At 38.8% G+C, this 26,353-nt stretch overlaps 1 protein-coding gene across 1 annotated transcript in view; it reads right to left on the minus strand.

Moving 5' to 3' along the window:
• LOC138745230 (voltage-dependent calcium channel subunit alpha-2/delta-4-like) overlaps nucleotides 1-26,353 on the minus strand; it is a 270,894-nt gene that overhangs the window by 35,682 nt on the left and 208,859 nt on the right. Inside the window, exons 30-37 of the mRNA XM_069902292.1 lie at nucleotides 24,023-24,037; nucleotides 22,455-22,499; nucleotides 22,283-22,345; nucleotides 10,873-10,943; nucleotides 9,717-9,792; nucleotides 3,738-3,790; nucleotides 2,410-2,465; nucleotides 1,376-1,396 (exon numbers count right to left, since the gene is read on the minus strand). Of these exons, the coding sequence (XP_069758393.1) occupies nucleotides 1,376-1,396; nucleotides 2,410-2,465; nucleotides 3,738-3,790; nucleotides 9,717-9,792; nucleotides 10,873-10,943; nucleotides 22,283-22,345; nucleotides 22,455-22,499; nucleotides 24,023-24,037 (400 nt within the window). The remainder of the gene's footprint in view (nucleotides 1-1,375; nucleotides 1,397-2,409; nucleotides 2,466-3,737; nucleotides 3,791-9,716; nucleotides 9,793-10,872; nucleotides 10,944-22,282; nucleotides 22,346-22,454; nucleotides 22,500-24,022; nucleotides 24,038-26,353) is intronic.

Below are 26,353 nucleotides of genomic sequence, written 5' to 3' on the forward strand. Positions count from 1 at the left end.
ATATATTATATTATACCATTATATTCCTGACCTTCACCATCCCATCTACTTGTGTTGCCACTTTCAGCACACAATGGACTTGAAACCAGCAACCACAAAGAAGGCATATTACACAGGGATAAAGATGAATAATTACTTTCAATTTCAAAAAATTCACCTTCAAACTTTAATTAAAAATCCCCCCTTTTATAACAATGCCCGCTGGCTACTATGCAAATCTCTATAACAGTGTAAAACTAATAAATTCCCCAGCCTAAATATAACATATGTAATCAAAGTCTAAGTTATATTTCCAACCAGCCCACAGAAAAACTTAAACACAAAACACACAAGACTCACAAAACTTCGATCTCAACTGAAGCAAAGATCATAAACAAAATTCAGTTTGTTTGGTAAACTGAAGCCAAACGATCTTTGAGAGAGAGAGAGAGCACAAAATTTGAAGGAACAATGGCTTGGTCCAGATCCTTCTGGCTGCCTTCGGAATGTTCATCCCTTTTTGAAATCCCAACATTCTAAACTGTCCTCCAGACCATGACTCATACTCTGGGCCTTCTTCCACTCCACAGCACCCCCAAGTCCAGAAATTTTTAGATCATTTTCTGCATGTGCTCAGTCTGTCTCAGCAGTCCACCTTTACCTTGGCTCTCTAAGGCAAACTGTCACTTTTTTAACATAAAACCACACAACACATAGGCCAATACATAGCACAGAACTCTGTAATACCCTCTTTTCACTAATATTCCATGTAGTCAAGTTAAGACAAGTCATATTTATTTGTCGTTCGTACCATAAACCTTGCATAAAACTTACAGTGAAAATGAGTTAGCTCCGGACCATGGAGTTGCTTATTTACATGGATAAATGACCTTATAAACAATTTTTTAAATAACATATCACTCATTAAATATCATGTTACATATGCTATCTCTGTGTCCCCAGAGTTCAGAAGCCTCACAGTTGAGGGGAGAAAGCTGTCTTGTAATCTGGTCGTGAGGGCCTGAACGCTTCGGTACCTCTTCCCAGATGGAAGGAGGGAGAACAGATTGCAGGAAGAGTACGATACATATTCCTAAAATGCCTAACATTAGATCTGTTGGTTCAAACTCCCGGCTTTCTGTCAAATATTACATCTGATCTGTATCCTGTTGTATCCTTAGACACCTTTTCTTGGTATCCAAAATAACAACAAAAGATTTTAAAGGAAATAACTTGCAAGTAGCAATTAGTACAAATCGACTAAACATGTTTCAGTTACACTCATGTAATCTAAACAGAGTCAAATTGATTTCTCAATGAGAAAAGCATGATTAGTTATTATTTTGCAATGTTCACACAGATGATGTTGGAAAAGGTTAAATGTACAGTCACTTACCAAAATGGAAGACTGACTTGGCTGAGCAGGTCACATGACACATTGAAAAGGGAAAGTCATATGATGATCACAGTCACATGATGAGTGGCAAAATGGATGATAATGATTCATGGAGGAAATGTGTAAAAGAGACAGAGACAATGGAATTATAATTACAATGATAAAAAGTCTGCCAGTCAGAGGCCTAAAGAAAGATTCTGTTTATGTGGGTACATCCAGGAACTACTGCTCTTACTGAACATGAACAATATGATCTTATTTGTATTCCAGTATATTAGTCTGTTTTTACTTCAGCATTATCAACTTTTTAGATTGTTTTATTAAAATATGAAAAATAAAAAAGGTTGGAGATTCGATTTCAGTTTTCCTGCGATTCCTTTCTTGCTTGAGAACTGTATTATTATAAAAATCTACTTCATTCTTTCATTTTCTATTTTAATCAAGTAACCTTCTTCAGAAAGAATTGAGAACATTCAGATTGACAGCTGCTTCACCTACATGTTCCAGTGATAATTCATGAACTCTTTTTGGTGTTCTTTTGTGCTTGGAATTCTAACCAAAAAAATTCTTGATTTTAAATGACTACAGAAGTTTTTTTGTTGTTATCTTAAATGAACAAAAGACTCACAATATCAGTAGTAGTCTGGGTTTTGCAATTATACCTATACAAGAAATATTGAAAATGTACCAGATTCCTAAGATTTCAGTTGAGTTGCAATGTTTCAAAATGAAGTACATAATTTTTAAATTTAAAAAAATTGTTTTTAGACAAACAGCACGAGCCCATGCTGCCCAATTACACCCAAATGACCTACAACCCCAGTATGTTTTGAACCGTTGGAGGAAACCAGAGCATCCTGAGGAAACCCACGCAGACATGGGGAGAACGTACAAATTCCTTACAGACAGCACAGGGTTTGAACCTCGACCCTGGTTGCTCACACTGTAGCAGCATTGCACTGAACACTACGCTAAATGTGCCACCCAAATAATTTCATAACCTCCTATATGATAAAGAAACAACCTTCACTTACCATTTACCATGTTATCCATGTTCCACAGACTGCAAATGTTGAACTCAATCAAATATCTGTAAAATTTAAGGTGATATTATTGATCTTGAGAAAATAACTCGCAGATAACCAATAATTTCAAGTTGGAACACCAATACTCAAGGGACAAATTCCACGACATCCATAGCAAAAGCCAACAGAGCATGCTTGATAGAATTATCATGAGGTTTTCTAGGCTCTTTCTCTTTTCAAGACATGCACAATGTCCCTTTCAGTGATTTCAAGGAATTTACCTGTCTGTAATAAGACCCCTGAACTAAGTTAGATGGATTTTTCTGTGGTCACATAGCAGTGATTTACTTGCCATTGATCTGCATATATGTACAAAATTTAAGAGACATTTAGACAGATTCATGACAAAGAAAGATTTAGAGAGATATGGGCAATGCTAAAAGGGGACAAGCTCTGCTTGGTTGACATGGACTAGTTGAGCCAAAAGGATTTTTTTTCCATGCTGTGCAATTCTACAAGAACTAAAAGTCTCTTCACAGTAAAACACAATGCTGGAGAAACCCATCAGCAGGTCAAACAGTGTCCTTTATGTAGCAAAGATATAGATACATTACCAATGTTTTGGGCTTGAGCCCTTCATCAAGGTATGATGATAAGCCCTTCACCTTGCTGTTCACCTGATGATCAAGAGCCACAATAGCATAATTGTTAATTTTGTTTCTGGATGAAATAAATGGTGTTGGGGAGCAACCTCCAAGGGCACATATTTGTGTCTGACCTCCACATAGCATGGCTGATACAGTACACATATTACGAAGTGCCATTTCCTGTGTCATAAGATATAACAAAAGTTTAAACTTCCAAAGGTCTGCTGGCCTTATAAACACATCAGGAGTTCATTCAGGAACCTGCTGAACATTAAGCGGTATCTAATTCACTTGCAATTTCACAGTCATCTGCATATGAGATATTGTTGACACTTTTCATAGCAACATTCCACTGTATATCAGAATGTTAACAAAATATTTGATAAGTTTCAGTCCACAGGGCAGAAGAAAAACTGAAAGGAATATTTATTTTCATAGTCACATTAGTATCAAATAACACTAATATAATTACATTTCTTGGTAGAGTTCATATTACTGTGTGGTTGCATGTTCAGATTGCCAACAAACTTTACAAATGTTTGACAAAATATCTTTTATGAAAACAGTGTCCTCTTTCAACTGTGGAAATGGTTTCATCTTTTGATAGAGTTTAATGTATAACTAATAGAGACACCCACTTCTGGAAATCATACCTTGCCCACTTTTTGTTCAGGTATAATGTGTACGTACGTGAATAAGTTGTTCAGGAACCATTTCAGAGCAGCGAGAAAAATGTTCAAGGGCTAAAGAGAGAACCAAAGAAAACATTAGACAGGTACTAAAGATTTTCCTCTGTCCGTAGAATCACTTTAAATGTAAACCTACTGTATATATATTACAGAGAAAATGTTAATGAAAGAGAATTAATTATAGACCAAAAACTGTTGGGAAGCCCTTTTAAACATCTTACATGGGGACCATTAAAAAATAACAGCAAATTATAAAAATATTGTGTTTATTTGTCAAGAATTTGAGATAAAGAATGATACATTTCAATTTTTTACATCAAATACATCTCACACCTCAAAAGTCACATAATAGTAAATCAGAAATCTCAAATCAGTGTTTTAGGAATTGGTACTTTTATATATTTTACATTTTGGATAAATATGGGGAAATAATATCAAAAATTATGGGGGTGGACTTCCCTCTTGATCCACAATTATTCCTTTTGGGGAATTTGGCTCTCATGAAATGTTAACTTCCCCTAAAGTAAATCCAAATTTATTAAAATCACTTTGGCAATAGCCAGGAAATGTATGTGGTAACATGGAAATTAGATTCCCTCTTACAGATCGATTGTTGGAATATGAAAATGCAAAGTTGTACACCCTTGGAGAAAATTACTTACCATCTTAGAAATGAATATAACATGTTCATAGATATTTGGCAACCTTATTTGAATAATTTAAATACCCAGATAGTTTAGTTTATTTATTAAACATTTTATATTTAATTTTCATCCCTTATTAGTAATTTAATATTTTTATTTCTTTTTTGATTGTATTAAATGTTGATGCCAGATCTTTCCTCTTTTCCTCTTTCTTCTTCTGTCCACTGTTTCTTTTCCTTTCTCTTAAGGTACAGAAGGGCTATTTCTAATGTGTATCAATGTGCATTTTAAAGATATAATTTTTTTGTATATTTGTATACATTTGTATATACATTAATTGAGTCTTTTTTTTTGTGTGTGTGTATACATAATAAAATTAAAAAAGAGAATTTGAATGTGTTCACTTTTAATGCTTTGAAACATGGCTGAATTAAACTGTAATGGCATGGAACAACCATGAAACAAGACATGTAATTTCCAGTGGCATAATGTGTTGTGCAGCAACTAGATTAGGGTAGCAACTCTGAAAGGCACACTCCACATGACAGCCTCATATATCTTGGCTACAGTGGAGGACAGAAGCTGCAGGGTGAGAGAGAAAGAGAGAGATATTTATGACAAATTGGCTGATCTAAGACAAGCCCCATTAATTAAAATCAAGAATGCCTGGGAGCAGGATTTGAATCTTTCACTGTTCCAAGCCTCATTTTTAAACTGATTAACACTACTCCCCTTGTCTGTTGCAATTCAAAATGGTGCACAGAGCCCATATGTTTAAAGTTAAATTGTCTCGCTCTTATTCAGACATAAATCCCCGATGTGATAAATGTAAAGCAGGTGATGCTTCTTTAATTCATATGTTCTGGACATATGAATTAATGTTGGAAGGAAGTTTTTCAAACATTCTCGGTGATTCTCAATTTAAAATTGGAACCTAACTCTTTCATTGCTCTTTTTAGAACATTCTGAGAAGACGATGTGTTACTAACTTCAATTCAATACTGCATTTTACTTCGTTATTGGCCAGACGTATAATTTTGATTAAGTGGAAAGATAATACCCACCTACACATGCACAATGGCTAAGGGACATTGTTTACATTTGGAAACAATTAGATTTGCAATCAATGATTCAAATATTAAATTCCAAGTGATATGGGGCCCGTTCAGTTTTAGTGTTAATATAGAATTTTGGCAGTGTGTTGTCCCACACTAGGCGTGCCTCTTTGATTTCTGAACATTAATCTTCAACCTTGTTTAGGGGAAGGGGGTTTGAAATTTATTTCCTTTGTTATGTTCTATTTTGTTGCTTTGGAACTTTTACTTATGATCATTTTTGTAACTTTTTTATCTTGATTTTGTAGCTCATTTCAATTTTATTTTTCAACTTTTCTATTGTAAAATAGTAATAAAAATATTTTTAAAAGAAAGAGAAAGATAAATGCTATGAGGGAGGCTTGAGCACTGGGAGAATTGGGAAACCCCCTCAGTCCACTACAAGGGGATTCTACTAGCAAATGTTTGTAATATTCTTCACTAGGAGTGACAATCCCCACACAATCAAGTTTTGCTCAAAGAAATTTCATGCTCTCATTAGAAAAATCATGTGGAACTGCACACCATTGTTTATTCTTGAAATGTGTTTCGTGTTGTGAGAGTTCTCTAAATGAGTTCTTTGTCACTGGGAAATAGATTCATGCAGCACTTTCGGCTGTTCCAGAGAATTTGAAGAGACTTTATATGGCGTTGTTCTCTCACAGCTGATTTCTGGTGTACTATGTACATCCTAAGGACTGTAGAACAGAGAGAGCCACTTGAATAATATTGAGGTATTTTGTTTTGCAGGCTCCTTAATTAACTTAATAATTAAATTTAATGGGAGAACACAATACTGTTACAATGGCAGCGAATCCCGTGCTGTCTGTAAGGAGTTTGTACGTTATCCCCGTGTCTGTGTGGCTTTTCCCCAGGGGCTCCAGTTTCCTCCCAACATTCAAAATGTATCAGGGATGTAGGGTAATTGGGTGTAAATTGGGCGACACGGACTCGCAGACTGTTACCGTGCTGCATGTCTAAATAAATAAGAAAAATGAATCCCTCCATAAGGAATTGTTTATATCTTGTGCATTTTATCTCACTGAACAAGAACTTTCCCAAGTAGTGTTCTTCTTCCTCCTCCTCCTCCTCTTTCTTCTGCTATTCCCTTGGCTCTGCTTCTTTGCCCCAAGCCTGTAGGTCTCCTTTCTTCTTTTCCTCGCACAGCAGCTGCTGCCTTTGAGTAGCGATGCAGCAGAAAATGGTGTAGCCTCCATACTTGCTTTATGTGCACTGCAAAGGTGCCCCAACACTGATGCAGGCAACAAAGTCCCAATCTTCACAAGACCATTGATAGTTCCAACCATGGCCATGATACCTATGCTATTTTCACTATGTCTGCTGTGGTTGTGTGGTTAGAAATACTGTCGCGTGAGGATCCTGGGAAGTAGGGAACAGATCTTGATCTTCAAGTACTTGGACAGGACAATGCTGACAGCTAAAAATGCCACACATGCTTATGGTAAACAAAACAATTAACTTAAGGAAATTCTTCTTGTGATTAACAATGACCTGCGCATTGAGGAGGTTAAAACCTTTACATTTAAATTTATACATACAGCACAGTAACAGGCCCTTTCGGCCCACAACCCTGTTCCACCCAATTGATCTAGAACCCCTGGTATGTTTTGAATGATGGGAGAAAACCCATGCAGACATGGGGAGAACGTACAAACTCCTGACAGACAGCATGGGATTGAAACCCCGGTCCTGATCACTGGCGTTGTAACAGCATTACACTAACTGCTGCACTAATTATACCTTTTGCTGGATCATATGGGGCAGCATAGTTGGTGTAATGGTTAGTGCAACATCTTTACAGCGCCAGTGATCAGGACTGGATTTCAAAACCCATGCTGTCTGTAAGGAGTCTGTATGTTCTCCCCATGCCTGCGTGGGTTTTCCCTGGGGGCTCCAGTTTTCCTCCCACCGTTCAAAAAAAATGTACCGGGGATGAAGGTTAATTCGCTGTAAATTGGGTGGCATGGACTCATGATCTGAAATTTCCTGTTACCATGTTGTATGTCTAAACTTAAAATGGGGAAACTTTATTGGCACATGAGTCTACATTTTTGGGAAGTCACCAATTCTGGTGAATCCTGGTGTCTAAGATGCCACCTATTCCTCTCTGCAGCACTGAGCAGCAAGTTGGGAGACATAGTCACTTTGAAAGATTCTTTCACCAGATATTTAAACATTTAAGGCAAACATGATTTCCTTAGAACCAGCATTCCAAAGAGCATAGCAAAGACTTTCCTTGAGAATGTCACATATCCATGTGAAGACACCAATAGAAAAGATGAGCTCGAAAATATATTATTTATCAGAAAGATGCAAAGCCTCTGATATCTTTGTACAGCTAAACTTTTAATTTAAATTTTAAATATTTAAAATTTAGATATACAGTACAGTAACAGGCCCTTCCGGTCCACAAGCCTGTGCCACCCAAATACACCAATTAGCCTATGATCCCTGTAGATTTTTGAATGCTGTGAGGAAACCAGAGCACCAGAGGAAACCTACGCAGACATGGGGAGAACGTACAAACTCCTTAGGAACAGTGCTCGATTTGATCCTGGGTCACTGGCGGTGTAATAGAGTTGCTCTAACTGCTACGCTAACCATGCTGCCCAAATTGTTAATGGGGATATCTATTCCTTCTATTCCGAAATCTCCTACTCTTCTTGAATGTCTGTTCATATGCATTCCAATATTTCTGGCCATGTTACTGCTGAGATGCATAGTCCAATAATATCCCAGCAGCTAAGTACTTAAAAAAGTGCATCATGTTAACTTTAGTACACAAGTTCTCTGAGCTGGCTGAAATTATTTTTAAAGTTTCCCATTCAGATTTCCTTTAAATAAGAAGAAAATCATCCAAGTAGTGTGATGTGCCTTTAGTTTTACTGAGACTGTTTAAACACAGACAAAGTCTGGAGCTTTTTCTTCCAATATATGACTGAAGGAAAAAGAGCTAAGTGATGCCCAACTCGTGATGTTATTTAATATAGCTCAAAAGCATCAGCACACTCAAGTGTATTACATGTGGAAGTGTCTATCCAATTTTGTGATTGATGCAATTCACCTGGATTAATTCTTGAGGAATATTTTACACCCTGTAAAATGAAAATTATTTGTATCTAAAAACCAGCTAGCATGTAATTCAATATCTAGGCTTATGCTCCCTGTAGCAATCTCCATATTTTCAATTCAACATTGCCACCTAAATTGATCTAAATAGAAAGGCTGGTTATTTAAAGTGGCAGGAGTTTTTCAATGAAAGACTTTGATTTATGTAGTCCTTCGTGTCTTGTTCAGGATATAGCATTTGATGTTACAGGCAATTAAGTATTGTTGAACTGTCGTCCCTTTTGTAATATAGGTAATACAGGAATCTAATTTGTTTGTTACAAGATACTGCAAACATCTGATTATGATCAGATAACACTGAATAACAAATCCTTTCAAAAGGTTTGCTTCCTGAAAAAAACTGAGGATTATGATAGACAACTTGAAGCTGAACACAAAGATAATATCAGATTGCCTTTCACCATCTTCACCACTGATTGCACCAAGATCAGCAGGGAAGAAGTCCAAGTATGAATGGAGAAAATGTATTTTTCGATGACATGTTGCACCTCATTGATGCCTGAAGTGGACTTAAAATATGACAGGAAATCACAAAAATAGGTCATATCTAAAAAAAATGGTCTGTGATAGGAAATTTTTAAGGTGATTTTCGTGATCAGCAGTCCAAAATCCATAAAATACACCCAGAAGTATTCAGGAAGCAAAATCTTTGTTGTCCAGTGTAATCCATTTCTGTAATGTTGATAAAGTCTTAAGTATTGGCCAGACCTTCAGTGTAACTTCTGAACTTCCTCAAATTAGTGCCTTAGGGTCATTTACATCAAACTCAAGTTCAGAAATTTCACATCTCTTGAGAAATTCTGTTGCAAACCTATTCCTTCAACGCTGCATTGAAGTGTCTGTCTGCACTTTATCCTCATGCTCAGGAGCAAAGAAAACATTAGAATAAAACATTTCTGAGCAAACCTATTCCTTCAACGCTGCATTGAAGTGTCTGTCTGCACTTTATCCTCATGCTCAGGAGCAAAGGACTTTATTTGTTCAGTGTGTAGATCTTGATCAGCTGGTGGACACATAATTCATACAAAGAACATTTCAACTCTGCTAAGAGTCTTAAATTAAGCTCTAGCTTATTATGAAGTAGATACTCACAATGAGCATTGGCTCAGATCCACTGTGATGATTGGTATATCCTTTGCACATTGCTTGATAATCATAAAGTTTCACTCTAGGAGAAGGACAAGTTTCATTATTAATACACAATATCAAAACTGACCGTTAATTTTGTTTAACTTTCTAAAGAGACTTGTGTTATGAGTGGAAGATTTCCAGAATACCATTGTGATAATTGGCTATGCAGATATGCTGACAGCTGGCTGGTTGGTATTTGTGGCAGATACCAGGAAGGTCCGTCTACTCTAGATATACTGTGTCAATTGTTGATACCTTCAAAACATGCCATTATAATGGTTATGACTAAAGTTGTATTCTCACAATAAATCTAAGCCGGATTTCACAGAAATCTAAATACAAGTTCTGGGTTCGAATCCGGCATGGTTTATAAGGTTTTTGTATGTTCTCTCTGTGTCTGCGTGGATTTTCCTCAGGTGCTCAGGTTTCCTCCCACCTTCCAAAACGTATGGGGTTGCAGCTCAATTTGGGTGTACACGGGTTTAAATGGCTGGAATCTGATTCTCTCGTGCTGTCAATAAAAAAAAAAATTATGAAACAAGAAGTGCTGCTCACTTCTACGCTCTCATTTTCATTATTCCTAAATATTCCTTCGGAAATAGAAGATGGATGAGCTTTAATGCTGAGGCAATCTTTTAGCAATCACTGATTAGAAGCACTAGCTGTCAATGTAAAGTTTACTTTCCCACAGATCTTGACTGGCATTGTGAAGGCCAATTGCAATTGGATGTAGCAGGAGAAAGGTTTCTCATGTATTATATTATTTTATATTCTTTATTTTAGTTATAGCTGTGAATTATAACAGTGAATCTAACTTGGAATTAAGTTCTGTGTATCAATCAGATTGGACAGAATCATGTTGGCTCTGGTTTAGGAAGAAGTTACATTCAGAACATTCCAGAAAACATTCCAATTTAAAATGCTTTTCAAAAAAATGGACAGATAAATGTGTAAATGAGGAACAAAGAAACAGACACAAACTAGCAAATAGGATTGAATGCATCTCCAGCATTCAATCCTATCCTTTCAGCCAATTGGAGAGCTATTGGATTCAGTGCAACTGCAATCCAAATCATCTAAGCTAAATCACTGCAACAGATGTGAGATGGCATCTTACTCATTAAACATTCCCATGTTCACCAGTTGCATCATCACCGATCCATCCACTTCTCCCAGAAACCTACCTGTCTGAATGAGTAAGAAAAGAAGACATTGGTAAGTTATCAAGGCCTGGTCTGATTATACTATTACCAACTCATTACCCAGCTATTCTTGTGAAAGGTCTTTTCATTTTAAGCTTTTGCCCAGCCCCTACCCATTTGCCCTACTTGTCAAAATCTTTCTGCAATAGTAATTTACTCAGTCAAAACTTTTCACCATATTTAACGCTCTAAAATTTAAATATTTACTCTCACTTTGGCCATTCTTCATCTCAGAACTCCCTTGACCAAAGAATGCCTATGTAGATAACTGATTTAGCCTGTCAAACTGCCTTGATATATTTCTTCTACTTTAAACAACCCTTCCCTGACCCCACATTACTTCTAACAGTTCTTTGGACTCAAAATTTCTTGTCAGAAAAATGTAGGACCATCCATTTATTGACCCTGACTCACTCATAACCTACATACAGGACAAGTATTCATCCATACAAATAAATATTGTTTCATGGATATGAGAGTCTCAGATGGTTTGTGTGAGCAGTTCTGTTGATCATTTAGCATTCTCACTGCCCGTGGGAAGAAGCTGTTCCTTAGCCTGGTGGTGCTTCTGATAGTCTTGGCGTGTATAGGGTGGTAGGGATCCTCAATGATTATGAACTTGATAGATCCCATTGATTGGGGGTCAGGAGACTCCAGTGATCCTCTCTGCCACTCATGATCCTGTGGATTGACCTCTGATCCATTTCTCTGCAGCAATCGTGCCGCACTGTGATGCAGCTGGCCAGAACCCTCTCGATAGAGCTCCTGCAGAAGGTTGACATAATGGAGGCCAGTAGTTTTGCACACTTCAGTCTTCTCAGGAAGACTGTTTGTGCTTTCTTGACATGTGCGATGTTGTGTGTTTACGATAGGTCACTAGTTAAGTGAACTCCAAGGAACTTGGTGCTCTCCACTCCCTCTACTATAGAATTGTTGTTACGTAGTGGAGGGTAGTCATTCCTGGTCCCCCTAAAGCCTACAATCATCTCCGACATTTTGTCCAAGTCGAGACTCAGGTTGTACTTACACACCATTTCATGAGAATTTCCACCTCTTCTCCATCGTTGTTGCTGATGAGGCCAACGACTGTTGTGTCATCTGCAAACTTGATGATACTGTTGGAGCTGGATCTGGCAAGGTAGCTGTGGGTCAGTAGCGTGAACAGGAGTGGAGTGGGCTGATCACACAGCCCTGAGGTGTGCCAATCTTCAGTGTGATGGTGCTCAATTTTTACAGAGAGGGTGCTGAGTCCCAGCGAAGACAGTTTCTCCACCAGCATTTTAAACGCCGAGCTGAAGTCAATGAACAGTAGCCTGGCTTTATGAGGCATTGTTCTCCAGGTGGGTCAAGACTGAATGAAGGGACAAGGCTATAACATTATCCATCGAACATTTTCTTCTATAGGCAAATTGAAATGGGTCCAGCATCTCTGAGAAATGTGCTTTGATTCGTTCCTTCACTATATGTTTGAAGGATTTCATAACAGTGGAGGTCAGTGCCAAGAGTTTTAGTCATTGAGGCCTGTCATTGTCCCCCTCTTGGATACCTGGATGATGGTGGCTATCTTGAATTCTGCAGAAACGATGGACTGCTGCAGTGAGGTGTTGAAGATGTTGCAGACAAAACCAAAGTTGCAGCCTCAGGATATAGAGGCTACCATTTAAAACTGAGATCAAGAGAGATTTCCTCACACAGTGAGGGGAGATCCTGTAGAATGTAGATATATTTCTTTTCATCCCTCTTTAATTGATCAAGCTTATTTACTCTGGAAAGTTAAAGGTATAACATGCTTTTCGGATTTATTCTTGGATAACTCTTTCATGTCATTTGAACAATTATCCATGAAATATGATTTACCTAGATCTCATTTCTTTCAATATTTGCAGATTAGGAGTTTCTTAGTTTCGACTTTACCCTCTTTTCCCAAACGGGAGACTACGACTGTTTTAGAAGATATACTATATTCAAAATTCCCTCCAAAAGGTGTGATATCTAAATTATATAATATAATTACAAAAATAAATTCTGGGACTTTTGGAAAGTTTAAAAATGATTGGGAAAGAGAACTCAACCTTCATATTTCCAATGAAAATTGGAATAAAATTCTGCGACTGGTAAACTCCTCTTCTCTATGTGCAAAACATTCACTGATACAGTTTAAAGTTGTTCATAGAGCTCATATGTCTAAAGATAAACTCCATCGCTTTTATTTTCATATCGATCCTATATGTGATAAATGTCAATTGGAAATAGCTTCCCTTACACATATGTTTTGGTCCTGTCCCTCTTTACAGAATTATTGGAAGGAAATTTTTTCCATTATTCTACCGTTTTGAATATTGATTTACAACCACATCCCATTACTGCAATTTTTGGATTACCTATGATAAATTTGACTTATTTATCTCTTCCTGCGGATCGTATGATTGCTTTTCTTACACTAATGGCTAGAAGATCTATACTATTGAATTGGAAAGAGGTTAATCCTCCCACTGTTTTCCAATGGTTTACCCAAACTATACTATGTTTAAATTTAGAGAAAATTAGAAACTCTGTCTATGAATCCCCTTCTAAGTTTGAGTTAACCTGGCGACCATTTATTCTATACTTTCATTTGTGGTGAGTTGATCTGGCTCTGTTTTCTTTTTATGATTATGTATGATAATTGGGCTGTTAGATGAGATTGGAGTGATCGGCGTGGTTTAGCTATATCGGTAGGTTTTTTTAAAAGTTTTTAATTCAGATTTGTTTTTTCTTCCTTTTTGGGGTTTTTTTTTCTCTCTTTTTTTATATATTTTTATTAATTATATCATTTTTGTTTAGAGATAGTTCATACTCTAAACTGATCTAAAATTTTTTTTATGATATATTTTTATTCTGCAATATTATTGTTTAATATCTCTGTATTAATTCGTTATTTACTATGTATTTTTCATATCTCTTTGAACTGTATGTGTTTATAAATTATAATAATAATAAAAAGATTGGAAAAGAAAAGATATATTTCTTAATGTAAAGGCGGGCATGTGGTATTGAAGTGAATCATCATCCATTGTTATGTTAAATGGTAGAGCACCCAGAAAGCACAAATGAACTAATTCTATTCCTATTTTCCTTGTTTTAATGACTGAATTCCATAAATCTCGGAGGTTGAAAATTCTTAAGGTTTACAACTCTTTGCATGAAGAAATTTCTCATTGTACCTGTTCTAAATAGCCAAAGCCACCACATCCTATAAACTAAAATGAGGTAATATCATGAACAATGAAACAATGGTTCCAAATGAGCCCAGTGCCTTCTTCGCTCTCTTTAAAAGGGAAAATAATAATGCATCCTTTAGAGCTCCTGGCAACTCTGTGCTCTTAGTTTCTGTGGCTGATGTAAACAGAATCTTCAGGAGGCCGTATTTTAAAAAAATGCTAACCAAAATGGTGTACCCGGCTGTGTCCTTAAAACTTGTGCCACCAACTGGCAGGTGTTTTTACAGACATTTGAAACTTCTCGCTACTACAGTTGTTTCAAAAGAACCCCTATCATTTTGGTACCTTAGGAGAGTAAGATATTCTGCCTCAATGACTATTGGCCAGCGGCATTTATGCCTGAATGATGAAAGGCTTTGAGAGGTTGGTTTTGGAACAGATCAACTCCTGTCTCAGGAAGGACCTGGACCAACTTCAGTTCGTCTACACAAGAGGTCAACGGCAGATGCCATCTCTCTGGTCCTCCACTAAGCGTTAGATCACCTAGGCCACAGGAACACCTACCACAGGTGTAGACATCTTGGCATTCAACACATCATACCAGCAAAAATAATAAATAAATTTAGCGATCAGGTACTCTGTTTGTCCCTCTGCAACTGGATCCTTGACTTCCTCAACATCAGACCCCAATCAACAAAGATCAGAAATATTACCTCCTTCATACTAACTTTCAACACAGGAGACCTCAAGGCTGGGTGCTTAGTCCCTCATCCTACTCCCTAAACACTTATGATTGTGCTGCCAAGTTCGGCTTGAACACAAAAATCTATAAATGTGTTGATAGCACCACCGTTGCTGGGTGAATAATGGGTAATGATGAGTCAGGATATATGTTGGAGAGCCAGAATCTGTTGGCTTGGTACTGGAACAAAAACGTTGATCTGAACATCATCAAGACTAAGAAGCTTATAGTGGACTTTACAAAGAGGAGGTTGAGGGACTATGCACCTGTTTTTATTGACAGGACAGGCGTATAGAGGGTTAGTATCTTCAAGTCCTTGGAAGTCCATATGTTGGAGGATGTTTCCAAGAGCCAGCATATTGAGATAACTGTGAAGCGGGCATACCAATTTCATGACTTGTTGAGGAGATTTGGCATGTCTCCGAATACCCTATTGAGCTTCTCCAGGTATACTATGGAAACTATCTTCTTCTTTGGCTTGGCTTCGCAGATGAAAATTTATAGAGGGGTATGTCCACGTCTGCTGCAGGCTCGTTGGTGACTGACAAGTCTGATGCGGGACAGGCAGGCACGGTTGCAGCGGTTGCAAGGGAAAATTGGTGGGTTGGGGTTGGATGTTGGGTTTTTCCTCCTTTGTCTTTTGTCAGTGAGGTGGGCTCTGCGGTCTTCTTCAAAGGAGGTTGCTGCACGCCGAACAGTGAGGCACCAAGATGCATGGTTGGAGGCGATATCAGCCCACTGGCGGTGGTCAATGGGGCAGGCACCAAGACATTTCTTTAAGCAGTCCTTGTACCTCTTCTTTGGTGCACCTCTGTCTCGGTGGCCAATGGAGAGCTTGCCATAGAACACGATCTTGGGAAGGCGATGGTCCTCCATTCTGGAGATGTGACCCACCCAGCACAGTTGGGTCTTCAGCAGCATGGATTCAATGCTTGCGGACTCTGCCAGCTCGAGTACTTCGATGTTGGTGATGAAGTCATTCCAATGAATGTTGAGGATGGAGCAGAGACAGCGCTGATGGAAGCGTTCTAGGAGCTGTAGGTGATGCCGGTAGAGGACCCATGATTCGGAGCCAAACAGGAGCGTGGGTATGACAACGGCTCTGCACACGCTGATCTTTGTGTGGAAACTATAATAACCAGTTGAATCATGGCTGGCTGGAAACTCGAGGTCCCAGGAATGCTAAAGGCTGCAGTAAATAGTAAACTAAACTTGGATTATTACAGGCACCAACCTTCCATCCAATGCAGACTTCTATGTAAAACATTGGCTCAAAAAGACAACAAACATCTTAAAGGATCCCCATCACCCTGGTTACAATCTCTTCTCAGTGTTACCTTCAAGTAGAAGGTACAAAAGCCTAAGTCCATCACCTTGTGGTTCAAGAGTATTTTTGAACCTACCCATATTATTCTAACTCTAACCATAAACAACTCCAGGACCACCAAAAAAACTGTCTACACCCCTGAACATTACTCTTTCTTTTCTTGCATTAATTGCAACAAAATATTTATGCATTTATCCTTTTACAGGTCGAGTGCACCTTATCCGAAAATCCAAAATCCAAAATGCACCAAAATCCGAAACATTCCACACCTGAACTCTCTTGTCCATTTGGAGCTCTGACGCTCTGTTGGTGCCAGTTTGCTACCAACCATCTTCACTGCTAGACCTACGTGCATTACTCACTGTGGGTTTTTTTTGCCATCGAGCAGAATTTCTAGTATTTGGTGCTACATTTATCTTTTTTAAGCAGTTATCAAGTTTGGTTGGTAAGTACTGTTACTGGTTATATTATATTATATATAAATATGTTTTTAAAAGAGATAGATGGGGGGGGTTTAGTCTAGGTCACTTCATAAACAATATTTACACTTCACATCTCATTTAAAATGCAAGAGCTTTTCTGAAGTTAAACATTCAGGCTCCATGATTTTCCAGAGACAATGAAACTGCTTTGGAAAGAATTTCTAAAAGTAGGTGCAAATGAAAAATTCAGGCTCAAGTGCTGATAAAGATTTTTCAAGAATTAGGTTTGGAGCCTTGGAGGAGGAGAAAGAGAGAGAGAAAAGTCAGTTCTACAGTAGCAATTGAGGCTGCAATGTGGCAAGTTGGCAGGCTTGTTGAAAACCCCACTTTGAAGATGGGTTGTGAGTTCTGAGTTCAACACTTGTAGTCCTTACAAGAGGAAATGGCTGGCTAGAGTGTTTCTCTTGAAATAAGGGAAACAAGAGGAACTCTATGGTAACCTAGAACAAGAGGTTATCATTTGGAACACCCATGACGGGGAAAGTATTTTGGTGCATCTAAACATCATACTTATATGACAATAAACTCTCACCTCATCACATCTTATCCTCAAAATTTACACTTTAATCCTAGACACAGCTATAGGGAGACCTCTTATCAACTGCCCTAAAAATATTTTCTCAGAACTTTGCATATTTCAATGACCTAATCATTCATTTCAATGTCCATAGGTGAATCTTACACAATTTCTCTTCACAATATAGTAATCTCATTCCAAGAATCAATCTATAAAGTCAATCTTTATCTAGATTTGTAGACTATAACTGCCTTCTGTATTCATCTTACCTTTCCACTCCAATGACTTGCATTTGACAATCTTTAATCATATTTCTAAGTGCCTTGAAATTACTTCCTTAAGGATGTACTCCAACATTTTGACAATAACCGATGTCAGGTTATCAGATCTGTAGTTCCCTATTTTGCTGTCTCCCCTTTCTTAAAAGGTGGACACAAATAAGCACATGTACTGTGGACATTCTTTGGAACCCTCAAGTCACCTTCAGCACTCAAAAGATGAGGAGCAGAACATTGCACTCTATTGAATTTATTGTGGAATCTTTTTGATATCATTGTATTAGAGTTATGACTGCAGAATTATACATTCATTAAAGGAATATTTATAGTGTGATGGGATGCAAGGAGGAATTACAGACTTGGTTGTTAATGATACATTTGGAAATTAGAGTACATGTTGTGTGGTGTTACTGCACTGCTTTTCAAAGAGTTATTATCCACAAGTGAAGGCTTTGACTGAAGAAGCTACTAATTCTGTGCAATTGCAGTTTGTCACACATAGCTGCGTTGTCATGGCAACCACTCATTAAATATTCCCAATTTTGTTTCTGCAAAGTTAGTTGAATTGAATGTGTGAATATTGAAAGAGGCAGAGATCCTAATTTACATACTTTATGATATAAACATCAACTATTTCTCACTTATGTGTGGGAAATAATTGATATGTTCCTTTGCTAACAACTATTCAAACTCTGGAAGATCTGATAAACCTGTGGAAAATTGTTGGGTCTAATTATTCTGACTTATTCTTCAATTACTTTTATCAGAAGGACATGTCACTTAATTCCTCCACTGATAGGAAACATGGTAAGAAATTCCTGGATTTCTGTGAAATTTAATAGCATTACTAAAAAATACATGCAGTTGGGGAAGTCCTTGCATCACCCATGGCATACTCCTTTCATAGTTCAAAGCAGTTTGTGAGATTCGCAAATATCTATATGGTAGATTTCACCAATTTCAAATTTAGGCTACATACAGCACGGTAACAGGCCATTTTGACCCATGAATCCATGCTGCCCAATTTATACTTAATTAACCTACAACCCCTGGTACATTTCAAATGGTGGGAGGAAATCAGAGATCCCGGGGAAAACCCATGCAGACATGGGCAGAATGTACAAACTCCATACAGACAGCGCGCGATTCAAGCCCTTATCCAGATCGTTAGCGTCGTAAAGGCATTGCGTGAACTGCTATGCCAAATGGATGAAGAATGTGAGTGAATACAAGTGAGTAGTCACTTAGATTTATAGTTCTGGACAAAGACTTTCAAAATTCAAGAGGTAGATCTGTACAAATCAACATTGGTGTCTGACATTGTCAGCTTTGTATTTGGATCCGAACATGTGTAGTATTTATGACAGCAAGATGTCTCAGCCAAGAGATCACTGCAATAGAATTGACAGTTTGGATTCTAACTTTTCCAAAACTAAAATCTTTGAAATTTTGTGAAAATCAACTGAAAAGAGCAAATCACAATTAGGAATTCAAACACCAAAGAAATTAATGAAGGCATGTTTGAGTAATTCTGAGAAATCCATCTAAAGTTGTAGATGGATGGGTACCCTCAACACAATCAACATCCTGAGGGAATGTTTAAATTTTAGCTGCAAATTTAAGGTGTGAATAACTCGGCCATGGTAATTAGTGCAATTTTGAATAGGTCCTCTCGTCTGATAGAAGGCTCACTGGGTCAGCTCACCTCCCTCTGTTACATGGCTGACAGAGAACACTAATCCACATCACAGGATTTATAACACTTCATTTCCTTTACCGTTCGGAAGAGCAGTTGTCAAGTCAGCTGATAGTGGACAGTTTTTGTCTCCTATAGGAAGATATGGTTCCTGTTTTAGCTTTTATTTTACAAATGTGGCACAGCAGGTAGTGACAGCAGTTATTACTTTGGGCAGGTGATGGGAAGTTCTTGATCTGCTGCAGTCCAAAGCAGCAATGTACTTCCAAGTCTGAAGATCTATGCTTGGGTCCATCCTATTTTTCATCTGTATAACCAGTTAGCAGCCGATTTCCTTCTCCCTTTAGGTGCTACAGGATATGGGCTGAAGTGCCATTGATGGGTGCTGACATTCAGCTTATTTCTCTATGTTTGTAGCAAGGCAATAATGAGATCTGGAGCTGAGTGATCTGAGCAAAACAATAATTGAGAACCGTGGAGAACTTAATAGGAAGGATGGAAAAAAATTTCCATGACCATAGGCTGAAGGGATGGTGATTGGCTGTAATGGATTTGTTCTACTTTCCATGGACTGAACAGAACCAGGAAAGTTTCTGCTTTGTTTAGCAAATGTCAGTGTTCTATATGATAGACATGTGGTGCTGTTTATCTGAATGGATTCAGTTTCAGCAGGGGCAGGGAGAATATTAGTATTCAAGTCATTGAAAGTCAACAGTCTTTTCTTTGTGACCATATGTGCTTGTGTAATAGACGAGATTGTTTGACCAATTTTTCAGGTCAAATTTGGCAAGGTTAACTTTTACATGGGTCATACTTTTGAGGGGCTAAAATTCACAAGAATCCTGAAGTACATGCAATAGGTGAGTTTTGGGGACAAATTTTGGGGTCAAATTTGGGGAGATACTATTTTTTAGTTCAAGGCCTTGGGAACTTGGATGGGTGGGAATGGGTGCTAAATTCGTGTTTGGGATGTCAAGAGCTTCAGTGGGTGGGCAAGCGGTAACTAGGAGAAAGTTTGTGGCTGGGGCATCGGGACCTCTAGTGTTCGGGTGGGCTGGGTGAAAGTCCGATGTCACCATCTGGAGCTTTGGTGGGTGGGTGGCCAGGGTGAGGATCTGTGGTTGGGCCATTGGGAGCTCAGATGGGTTGGCGGTTGGGGCAAGGATCCACGGTCAGGGCATCAGGAGCACAGATGGGCGGCAGGCCAAGGCGAGGCTTTGCAGTCGGGGTGTTTGAAGCTCAGATGGATGTGCAGCTGAGGCAAGTGTTCCAGTTGGGGAATCGGGAGCTTGGACGGGTGGGCGATCAGGCCATTGTGAGCTTGGATGAGCAGGCAGTCGAGGCGAAGGTTCGCAATTGAGGCATCGGGACCTTGGATGGGCGGGTAGTCGAAACAAAGGTTTCTGGTCAGGGCGTTGGAGCTCAGATGTGTAGGCAGTTAGGATGTCAGAAGATCAGATAGGCAGGCATCCAGGGCCAAAAATAGGGGGGGGGGGTCAACTTTTACACCAGACATACAGAAAACAAATGATTTTTTGGGCCAAAAAGGGGTGGGTCAACTATTACATGGGATTGACTATTACATGAGTATATATCCTATGTACATGCAAGTCCTCTCTTGCTCCAAACTATACTTTCCTAATAAAAAAAATTAAAAAAATTCCCAATTTGTTTAAATATCTGTCAATCTCTCCCTTAAATATATGAAATGACTCTGTTTACACAGCTCTCCAAAACTCCGTAACCATCTGAGAGATGAAATTTCTCTTTATTCCCATCTTAAATAGTTGACTCTTTTTCTGAACTATGTACCCTAATTCTGGCTGCCTCCATCTGGGGGCCTATAGATTCTCTTAGTATCCTGTCAATCACCTCAGAGTCCTGCTTCAAAGAGATAACTGCTTCAATACTCATATGAGTAAAGGCCCAAACTGCTCCATCTTCCTTTTTACTTCAATTGCTTCATTCCAAGAATCAATCCAGGGAACCTTCTTTGCACTGTCTCCAATGAAAGCGCATCCTTCCTTCAATATAGAGACTACAAATGCATGCAGTATTCCTCGTGTTATCTCACTAATTCCCAGGAAAATTGCAGGAAAGTGACCCTACCTTTATGCGTCATTCCACTAAAGGTTAGTTTTCTATCAGAATCATTCCATTAATTATCAACAGGCTAATATTTTTCATTTTATATATTAGGATTCTTTTATGCTACAACATTTTATATCTATTTAAATAATAATTTACTTTTGAATTCTTCCTCTCAAAGTAGATAACTTCATATTTTCCCACATAATACTCCAAGTGATAACATCCTGACCACTCACCTAATCTACTTATTGTGGTGATAGATTACCAGTGATACTCCTAACCACTAGAGGGAGTTGGAGATGAATGCTGCACCTCGGGTTAGAAACAAAAAAATGGCTGCACCATCTGGTGGTGAGTTGTTAATAAAATATTGTTAATATAAAAGAACCCAAGTTTCTTTATTACTTAAAAGAAACATCACATGGTACCAGGAGTGTGTATCAGTCAGTATCAGCAGGAAATATGGAGAGTGTGAAGGCTCCTGATGGTGTGAATTGGACTGGGAACATCAACTATGAGTGGTGATTGTCAAAACAACAATTCACGCTGTATCTGCAAGCCATTGGACTCGAAAGTAAACCAGATGCACAGAAGATTGCACTCCTACCAGCCATGGCGGGATCTCAATCACTAGAGGCTTTAAACACATTTGTTTTTGCTGAGGCAGATGATCAGGGCAATTTCAACAAGTTTATCAAGATGTTTAATGAACACTGATCATCAAGGATAAATGAAATGTTTGAGAGATACATGTTTCATACACGCATGCAGCTGAATATCATCTGGAAATTCAATTGTACCTTACTACATGTTTCCATTTATTCATCTGTTTGTTAAATCTTCAAACCACTCTAGCAAATAGATAGATACCTCCTGAACAACATCATTCTCTATCCCTCTCCTTCATCCTTAACTATCCCTCACATGTCCATCCACTTTTTTCCTGCTGCACAATTTTGTTTCTTTCAGCTTTAGATTAAAAGAACACTTACATCTTCCTGTTTCTTTGAGATTAGAATGAATCCATTGTTGTCCACCAAGAAACAGTTGAGGGCCTGCATGATAAATTTAAAGCTGCAGTAATTTGAGGCAATTCTTGAGTTTTTCAAAATATAATCTTAAAAATCTTTTGTTCAGCTGAACAAAAGATGGATGGAAACTCACATCATCTTCACAGCTGATGGGACATCTTCCTTCAATATTGCTGCACTGAAAAAATGAGAAGTGAAAATCCAAGTCAGTCAAAAACTTTGAATTTAACAAACTATTTTTTCCTTTCTTTATATTCATGAAATCATCACGCAATCCATGAATGGACTAGCTTCACCTCAACAAGTATTTTTTCAACAGCTGTAACCAACCGTGACCAGCTTGCACCCAAAGTTGCTGGCTTTAGGTTAAGCCAGCCATTTATGTATTGGTTTCTATGCACATATACAAACATAATACATTTCTCACACAGATCACAATAATCACACACAGAAATATATATCATACAATAAATATGTATAAATATTCTGGAATAATTTACTTCATTTCATTAATAAGAGACCCATGATTATAGGGTACAGTGATGGGTTTGTTGCATCTGTATGCTTGAAAATGACTTTAAGCCAAATTCTACACTTTCTGCCAAAACATGCTTTTTTAACCACAGCAGTCGAGAACCATCATTCTAGACCCAATTGCTAACTACGAAGCTAACTGTACCGCCATCATAATTAACCCCCTCTACCCCCAAGTTTACAGATAAAGGCTTACTAATATATTTAATAATATAGTAATAAAGAAAGAGTCTTACTAGGCAGGGATAGGGAGACACTTTGGGAGAGTCGCCCTAGTAGCAAGCAGCATGAGCTGGCTCTTTATTCTGGGCTCCACCATTTTATTCAAACACAACCTTATTGAAAATGTATTCAAACAGCTGCTATGCGCGGGGCCACAACTGGTGTGCTTCACTGGCTGAATGTTTGCTCCATCTTTACTAAGGTATTGCGTGGTTGCTTCGGAGAACACTTACTTTTACAATGTTAAACTTCTATTTAAAATTTTATTTACATTTTTATTTATTTTTATATCTATGTATCTATTTACCTGTTTTTATTAATCTATCTGTTTATTTATTTGTTGGGCTGTCTATTTATTTCCTCACTTTTTTATGCTGTTGCTTGGGTTGCCAATTGCTTGAATTCTGGATACTGGGAATTTTACTGTATTTCCTGAACTATCATTTTAGAATTACTGCTTAATAATTATAATCAAATGTACTATTAGCATAAAATCCCAATTATAGAATTATTAGAAACATAAGAAACAAACAGAATTGTTATTGAATTCAGTTTTGTCGCAATGTAAAATAAGTTAATTTTTTTCTCTACTTATAATACTCTGCTGCACTGTGGAAGAAAGAACATGTATGATAAATCTCTTTTTCAGATTGGATAGAAATGAGTAAATTGTGATAAATTTCAAATTACAATTTTTCCAGGCTGGTGTATTTTGGCAGCACAGACTCATAAGCTGGAAGGACCTGCTACCATGCTGCATGTCCACATTAAAAACTATATTTGTTATCGTTCAGTAGGCCTCGATCATGCCCACTTGGCTCTCTTCCAGTTTCCAAGAGACATTCTTTTACCCTAGTTTGCTTGACATCATAATAAAAGCAAAACAATAGCTGTCTCAGGCTTTTAGCTGCATTTCCTGATATTTCACTGAAATTCTTTACTTACCTCAGTATCATTAGACTGCAAAACAGACAAGGAAAACAGTAGAATGAAAGAAAATAAAGTTAAAACCAGTTTCAAGGGAAATCAATATATTACAGCAACATACTTAAAGCACACCATCATAGCATGTCCATCATATTAAACAATTACATTCAAACATGCACCAACATATAACACTCTTCATAAAGTGTTCACGAGCAACAACATATTCTCCTATGGGCAGTCTATTCCTATGAAATCTCTCAGCAGTGAAATATCACAGGCCTCAATACCAACATTTAGTGTCATTACAGTGAGGTATAAACTAGGCACCAAGAATGAGCCTACAAAATCTTATTGCAGTATTAATAGGCACAAATATTTCTGCTCACTAGTACACCATTTTTATGAGGCATCTCCATAGCTGAACAATTTCTACCATGAGTAATTAAGACAGCATCCTCTGAGAGAAAGGTTGTTAATTTTGCATCTAGTCCTTTTCCCCTAATTTCCTGAAATCTGGAGATGATGATACATTCTTAGATATTTCTGACATGTTTGAAATGGCTTTGCAGTTGAAGCAGAACTGAGTAAACTGCAGAAGGAAATCTGAGCAAAGCAGGTTGTCAGGATCCTGTTTATTTCAGTCATTTTGTTGCTCAAGTCAAGACACTCCCACTCTGCTCAATATAGTCATTATTGTAGATCACAGGATCAAGCTTTAATAACTCATGCACAACACAACATCAAATTACTAGCAGCCGTTCCCATGGAAACAAATTGTTTTCAAAGACATGCATATGGTTTAATAAGTTCCTATAGTATCTTCCACAACAGTCATTAAACATGATGATCGGGCAGACAGCACGCTGGACGAGACACTAGCTCCCTTAGGCCGCAGGAATAGCGGTTGAATCGGCCAATCACAGCCAACAGATCGCAGGGAGTCCAAACCAGGCCTGCACATCCAGGACAATGAATCAGCAACCGGCCTCGCTCAAGCCTTGACCCAGTGATGACACAGCCAGCTGCCTATAAAAGGCAGAGCTCAGCCCAATAAAGTCAATTACACTCCTTTGGCGGGCAAGTCTTCTTTCAACCTCGAGCTATAACCTGAGCTATAACTGTAGTGACCTCACTACAGTGGTGACCCCAACTCGTCTAAATTGCGCTTTGGACTCGGTGACGGAGGAACAGCCTCAATCAACGTCGTAGCATTGAAGCTACCAGGCTCTGGACGTCGCAACCACAGATGGGGTTCCAGCAGGCTGAGGTGCAGTTTGCCCTTCGCCGGATCTCCCCAGACGGCACTACTACCACGTGATCAGTGCCCTTGATCAAGACACCGCAGCCTGCATCACCGACTTCCTCCAGCAGCCCCTGGCGCAAAGGAAATATGTGGCCATCAAGGAGCTGTTAATCCGCACTTTCGAACTCTCAAAGCACAAGCGCACTGTTGCATATCGATGGTTTGGAGGACAGAGCCCTTTCACATCTCTTGCCCGCTATTCCAGCAGATCTTTCTGGAGGGGTTATCTGAAAACATCTGGCTGCTCATTGTGGGGGAAGACTTCGATGACCCCTGGAGGGTGGTTGCCCAAACAGACCGGCTATGGGCAGCGAAGAGGGACACCTGCATCTGTCTTGAACAGGTGACGCCACCTCGTCAACAACACCTGGCCAGGAAGCCTGCACCTGACCGACCACCAGATCGATGCACCACACCAGTGAGGAGTAATGTCTCTATCATCAACTGTGGGGTTCCGAGGCCTGTCGATGCCACTCCCCCTGTGCATCAAGGCCGGCCGTCATTAATGGCTGCAGCAACCGGCCAACTGCATAGCCTCCTCCTCATCCAAGACTCCCTGTTGGGCCGATGTTTCATGATGGACACCGGGGCACAGTACAGCGTCCTTCCCCATCCAGCCTAGAAGCCAGCAGCGGCAAGGAAGGCCGAGAGCTTCAAGCACCAAACAGCTTCAACATTCAGATATTTGGCAACTGTATAATTCCCCTCAACTTTGGAGACAGACAATTCACCTGGAAGTTTACGGTGGTGGCCGAACAACAACCATTACTGGGTGCCGATTTCCTGAGAGCCAACTTGCTACTGGTGGACATTAAGAGACGTCGGCTGGAACACGCCTGGACATTTCAGAGACTTTCGCTCAAGGGCACCAAAATTACTAACCCCCATCTACAGTCCGTGAGTACTGCTGACAACGAATTCGCTCGAGTCTTAGTAGAATTTCCCTCCATCCCTATGCCCCATTTCAACTCAGTGGAACCCAAACATGGGGTGAGACACTAAATTTTTACAGAGGGCCCTCCCCTCCTTGCCAGGGTGCGACGTCT

The sequence above is a fragment of the Narcine bancroftii genome, chromosome 11 (assembly GCF_036971445.1).
Source record: "Narcine bancroftii isolate sNarBan1 chromosome 11, sNarBan1.hap1, whole genome shotgun sequence".
Lineage (NCBI taxonomy): Eukaryota > Metazoa > Chordata > Chondrichthyes > Torpediniformes > Narcinidae > Narcine > Narcine bancroftii.